The 6663-nt window shown below is 44.8% G+C and overlaps 1 protein-coding gene across 1 annotated transcript; it reads left to right on the top strand.

Annotated features, from left to right (window-relative positions):
- The first annotated feature begins 305 nt into the window (after positions 1-305).
- LOC105020892 (solute carrier family 43 member 3) lies at positions 306-6542 on the top strand. Its single transcript, XM_010888233.4, has 12 exons — positions 306-1361; positions 1521-1650; positions 2047-2093; positions 2750-2826; positions 3144-3236; positions 4022-4161; positions 4470-4621; positions 4737-4886; positions 5002-5109; positions 5337-5523; positions 5675-5798; positions 5956-6542. The coding sequence occupies exons 1-12, from the start codon at positions 1172-1174 to the stop codon at positions 6094-6096; spliced, it is 1539 nt and encodes a 512-aa protein (XP_010886535.2). The 5' UTR covers positions 306-1171; the 3' UTR covers positions 6097-6542.
- Positions 6543-6663: the final 121 nt, after the last annotated feature.

Below are 6663 nucleotides of genomic sequence, written 5' to 3'. Positions count from 1 at the left end.
ACAAAACACCCATCCTTAAATCCCAACGAACAAACAACTTTCGTGTTGAATTTCAGTGTCTAGGAAAAACTCCCTAAGAAGGCTGAAATTTAAGAAGAAACCTAGAGAGGTCCCAGGCTCAGAATGGTAGCCAGTCCAACATATTAAGAGTACAAATTGTAGTAATTACAATAAATGCATGTGGGCTAAATCCTGAGTCTATTTAAACTTAGTCCAGGCCGGGAGCATGACCAGATGGACAAGGACAGGGACAAAACGGGGGAGGGGAGAGGTGTCAGCTGAAATCGTCAGCTGCCACTGTGCCACGCCAACCCATAGCCATTTATGACAGTACAGTCGTAGCCTATCAGTTTACTGTCCATTCGGAGGTGTTATGGGACCACATTAAATATTGTGAGCAAAATAAACCAAAGAACGCATGGCAGATTAGTCAAATTGATGTGGATTACCGTTATCCCCAACAGGGCAAGTAGCATTATCTGTTGTTTGTTTTGTTTGTCTGTTGGCGGGGACTACAAAACACATTAGCTCCGAGATCTGAGTTAATTCTTTTTTTAGTTAAGTGTTTTCAAGTTGTAATTATTGGATTATTAATGTACACATGCCACAGGTTGTTTTTATTTGTCATTTTGTTTAGGACGAAGAGGAACAATCGTTTATGAAACTCTGAAATGTAAATGGTAGTGAAAAGCTAGGGAAATGCACGCATTGTGAAAGAACAAGTATGAAAGAAAATAGGAACTAGATAAATATTAGCTTACAGTGCAGGATTTTAAATGTCCCCCTATTTGTGATTTGACTCACAGACCCCCGGTATATTATTTTGTCAAAACTTGGGAACTAAGGGTAGTTAACCCGCACTTTTCTGTCGAATGAAACATTATCTCTACTACCCAGCCATTATTTGTAGTGACAAAGCTTGTCCTGGGACAGATAAGATAGAGACGGTTTAGAGACTTAAAGGGAGAGAGAAAATAGAACAAGGGAGCAGTTGAAGAAAACAAGACTGATATAGAAAAGGGAACTTCAAAAACAGTTACCCCACACCACATGCAAAAGACAAAAGCGCCACCATTCTTTTGATTGACTGCTATAAAACCAAGCAAAGCAGACGGTCAATCACTCAGAGCAAGGAAGTCTTATCAACCAGTCAGTCAGCTAATTGCAGAGAATGTTGGGATGTAAGGGCGGGCTGGGTCTGCGCTATAGGCTAACCCTGGCCACTGGACTTGTGGAGTGTCTGTGTTTCGCCGGCGTGGTCTTCGGCTTTGCGTCGCTAGTGTTCGTCCTGAAGACAGATGGGTACTTCACTGACCTCTGTGTCGATACTACGACGGGGCCCAACGGCACAGTGCAAACAGGTGAGAAGTTCATTACTGTTCCGTTCAGTGTGCCAGAGCAGAACAGAATACAGCAGGACTCTAGAACACGAAGAGTTCTAGGATCTACTGAAGGATTTGGATGAGCTCTAAAGTAGTAATGAGCATGTATCGTTCAATCTCTCTCCCCTTCTCTCTCAGACTGTAGTGGACAGGATGAACAGTTCTCCCTGGTCTTCACTGTCGCCTCCTTCATGAACAACTTCCTCACTTTACCCAATGGATTCATCTTCGACCGATTTGGCACCATGGCCACAAGGATTCTGGGAATGTCAGTCTTCTAAATCGGCTAGAGAAGTCATCTCCTGGATTTATGTAGACTGAAGTCAATAAATAACAGCTCTTTAAACATTGGGCATTTACTTTAGACCTAGACAGTGGTCTGGACTCTGAGAGCTAGAAAGACTGGGATTGGTTAGGAGAGAGAAGTGGGACATGAAGGGAAGGATCCATTTCTGGTTCACACAGTCATTGTTTTTGTAGATTATACATGCATATTGTAATGTAATTACTGCAGGTTTACATATTTTATGCAGCAAAGAGAGGTGCTTTGAAATTATGTCTACTGGGAAATGTTCAACTGATTTAAATTCAAGTCTAACAGACCCTAACGTCATGTGACATGTGTCTAAATATTCCCTCATCTCTTCCCTGGGTTTCCTCTCAGATGTCTGTATACCACTGGTACTCTGATGGTTGCCTTCTCCAGTTCAGGTAAACTAATACTGTACAGTTTAAATCAGTATTCACATCTGAGTGACATACACTAGTTTATATGCGGTTATTTGTACTGTATATGAAGAATATCAAATATTAACCAGTCAGTTTGTTCAATACCCAAAGGCACAATAAGATGCATTTTACATAATGGCATTGGGAATTGAGGCCCCGTCAGGGTTTGTGGTATATGAATCATCAGGGTTTGTGGTATATGGTCCGCCAGGGTTTGTGGTATATGACCCATCAGGGTTTGTGGTATATGACCCATCAGGGTTTGTGGTATATGGCCCATCAGGGTTTGTGGTATATGACCCATCATGGTTTGTGGTATATGGCCCATCAGGGTTTGTGGTATATGACCCATCAGGGTTTGTGGTATATGACTCGTCAGGGTTTGTGGTATATGGCCCATCAGGGTTTGTGGTAGATTGCCCGTCAGAATTTGTGGTATATTGCCAGTCAGGGTTTGTGGTACATGGCCCGTCAAACCCCGTCCTGCCTTATTGCTTAATAATTCAGAAAAGCATTTGATATTTGTGTATTGGATCAGTGAAAAACTGTTAAGTAAAAGCAGTGGGAAGAGCTACTTGAAAGTGAAGTATGCGTAACAATGGAGTTTGTCTACTATCTTTCTCTCCCTTCACTTACAGCCCTGTCCATGCTGCTGTTCCCGGCCCTGTCCTTCATCGCCGTGGGAGGAATTCTGTTCCTCATCACCAACATGCAGGTACAGCATGATACATCCGTGTCAACACGATCACATGCAGTACACGCAATGTCCCTCAAATCTAAATTGTAATGTGAACAAAATACTACGACCTAAAAACAATGTGTAGCGAAAGATATTGATAAATCTCCCCACTTATTTGTAGAAATGATGTTCCATGCACAGCCCTGTGGTTGTGTATGACTGATAAATGAGGCCTCTGATCTTTTTCCCACGGATGAGCAGAGATAAGAATCAGACTACCTGTGTGAATCTAATCTCAGGCTCAATATGGTCACTTCATAACAGAAAACATCTTCTGCTCTCCCTGCTGATAGGTTGGGAATCTATTTGGCTCCCATAGATCCACCATCATCACCCTCTACAACGGGGCCTTTGATTCTTCCTCTGCGGTCTTCCTCATATTAAAGGTAAACAACGTCTATGTCAAATGGGGGCCTCAGAGAGATCATCGCTCTGCTCCCTGCACTCTCTGGCCTTGTGATGGTTTGGGCTCACAGGTGCTCAAGCCACCACAAGGAGTCGCTAGAGTGCACCCTGAGGCAAGCCAACTATATTTTGTTACTAATATTACATTATATATTATTAGATTTTTGATTGCACAAAGCACCACGTGACCCCTGGCCAAGTCCATAAGCAGGATTTGAACCCTGGTCTCGCAGTGACGTGGCTAACTCATCAGGATCTGCAACATGCCTACAAAATGTTTTAAATATACAAATATCCTGATTTATTCGGGTGACCAAGCCCTCACAAATTGTCCGGTAGTACCCATTTTGATTACATATATGAAAAAATTGCGTTGACTAATCTTAGACCACAGATTATTTTGCAAACGGTCATTCAGTACCAAGGTAGTAGTGTTTTAGGTGTTTTCACAAACCTTGTGGGTTCTTGAGGCAAATTTGGTAATTACGAAAAGAGTGACCTATAAATGAAACATTCTGTAAAACGGACTGAGTGGAGTGACTATGCAAAGATAGCATTTCCAGGCACTTGCTATCTCGCCACAACTCGGCCAATCAATGTGCTTTTCAGGGCCACCTCTTGTCAAAACTGGCCAGTGTTATCAGAGCTTGTACGTGCGCACACACTGCAGGAATGGAAATCAATACACCATCTCCTCCCTGATGAACACTTTCATCACAAGGGGTAATATCATCCGTTTCCCCCTTAACTTCTCCCTCCATTTCAGGTGCTGTATGAAGGCGGGGTCTCCCTCCACACCTCCTTCCTCATTCTCTCTGCATGCAGTGTCGTGCACCTCCTCAGGACGTTCCTCCTAATGCCCACCACCCACATCCCCTACCCACTCCCTGAGGGCTACACCTACGGGTGAGAACTACAACTCCCATACACTATACAGTGGTATGAATCTGACCAGAGCCCTAATTAACACTAAAGTATATATGGGGGTTGTAGTTCTGATCTGTTAAAAATAACTATTCTGATACGTATAACAAGAAGACACCTGTAGTTTACATAGGCAGAAGGATAAAACCTCTACAGAAAGATTTTTATTTTATATCTCCATCTAACAGAATGTTTGTGTCCAGGCTTTCGTATTTGGTCACACATGTAAGAAAGAATGAGCGACCCAAAGGATAATGTCGTTACGCACCCTGCCTCTTCCATTTAAAAAGAGTGAGTTTGGGAAAGCCTAACAGCTACAGCGTGGAGAAGGATGAGAAGACCCAGGAAACGGTGATGACTGCGAAGACTGAGGGGCCAGAGGAGACGGAGGAGACGGCGCTACAGCTTGAGGACCAGCCACCGTTTGGACACTCCGGGAAAGGTACCGTGTGGCCAACAAAGCTTCTAAACTGGTTCGGAAACTGCAAGTTTTATAATGCATTTTGATGAATGAGATGTTGGCTTCTCTTTTCTTTTCTCCTCACACACACACACAGAACCCGTGGCCAGTTTCAGGAGCTGTGTCCTGTCACGGTTCTTCGTTTTCCACCTCATGTGGCTGTCCGTGATGCAGCTGAGGCACTACCTCTTCATTGGAACCCTGAACCCCATGCTGAACCGGCTGGCCGACAACGACCCAGCCCTGGGTAAACCACACACACACCCACAGCCACGCACACGCGCACACACACACACACACACACACACACACACACACACCCACACACCCACTCCTTAAATCATTTTGTCTCTCTCTCTCAGTGAGTCGGTACACCAATGCGTTTGCCTTCACCCAGCTGTGTGGGGTCCTCTGTGCTCCATGGAACGGCCTGATCCTGGACAGACACAAGGGGAAGCCTCTGGCCCCGGGTGGGTGACATCTCGTATTCATATCAGTAACGGCGGGTGCTGACAGGGTCGTGTTCAGAACGGCACAAAGTAGACAAATTATCGAAACACAGTCTGGTGTTAGTATGCTCATCTACGGTTTCGGTCCGTTTTAAAAGGGATTTCCGTTTCATGGCAAACGAGTGCGTCCATCATCATCATCGTCGTCCTCCTCCTACTGGCTGTTCTCCCTCCCCCTATTTTCCCAGGAGAAACAGATAAGGAGGCGGACCTTCGCTCCTCCTCGCTCTCCCTCTTCCTCACCGCCTTCCAGTGCCTCCTGTTCTCCGTCAGTGCCTCAGTGCCTCTCCTCCCTCTCCAGTACCTCACATTCATCCTGCAGGTCCTCAACCGCTCCTTCCTCTACGGAGGCAGCGCTGCCTTTGTCAGCATCGCGTGAGTGACGGGGGAGGGGGGGTGACAGGGGGCAAGGACGGTTAGCCTAATATTAGTCAACAAAGATTACTGCAGATTACGTCAGACTTTTTGAAAGGAATCCATGCTGGTCTCCTCCCCGTCGAACGGTTCTCCTTCGCATCTCCGGCAGGTTTCCTGGGGTCCATTTCGGGAAGCTGTACGGGCTGGTGATGTCCCTGTCGGCCGTGGTGTCCCTGCTTCAGTACCCCTGTTTCGCCCTGGTCAAAGGCTCCCTGGGGGGGGATCCCTATTACGTGAGTGGGCTGGAGATTTACTAACCTGGTTGCTATGCCGGCTCGGGTTGCCATTGAGACATGGCGGTTTGGCAACGCAACTCATACCAGTACAAGGTAAGGATGGGGCTCTTTCGTATTGCAGGGGCGTGACTGTGTCGTCTTTCCTCTCGTCCAGGTGAACATTGCTCTGACTCTCCTCAGTCTGCTGGCGTTTGTCCATCCAGTCAACGTCTTCTACCACTGCCGGAAACTGACCAATGGGAGGAAAGATGCGGCGGGTAGTCCAACCGTCACATTGGCAGAGGCCAAATTGTAGGGTGTTAACTTGAGGTGATAAATTGATAAAAAGGAGACTGGAATAATTGTATGTATACATTGTGTACATTTGACTTAATACTATATATGTATTTTTTTTTTTTAATATATAAATCTCTTTTTAAAAGTATTTCCATAAAGCCATACAGTATTTTTTGTAATCAATCGCATTTGTACATTTTGTTGGATTTTCAATGACTAAAGCTATTCATTTTCTGTTATTTTATGAGAGAAAACAATACTTTATTCCTTCTTTGACTTTGGAACTAGAAAAATCTCATTTGATAACAAATAGCAAGTTGGATGTTTCAGTTTCCAAATTCCGACCAGCAGTTGACCACGGCTTTAATGCACTTCAGGGAAAATACAACTATATTGATGTCAGGTTGAGAAAATCATTCCATAGTGAAGAAACTGTTTGGCTACTTCCATCTTGCACCATATACATTCACTAGGGTAACCTATACAACTATAGAGTTACAGTGCCCTCTACAGGCCAATAGTGGCAGTAGAATTCCTTAGAATTGGCTTACATGCTGATGGCACTACACACATTGACACCCGTAAC

Source organism: Esox lucius, chromosome 25 (genome assembly GCF_011004845.1).
Source record: "Esox lucius isolate fEsoLuc1 chromosome 25, fEsoLuc1.pri, whole genome shotgun sequence".
NCBI classification, from domain to species: domain Eukaryota; kingdom Metazoa; phylum Chordata; class Actinopteri; order Esociformes; family Esocidae; genus Esox; species Esox lucius.
Note: the sequence above shows the minus strand (reverse complement) of the source record. Positions and strands in the feature narration are given on the sequence as shown.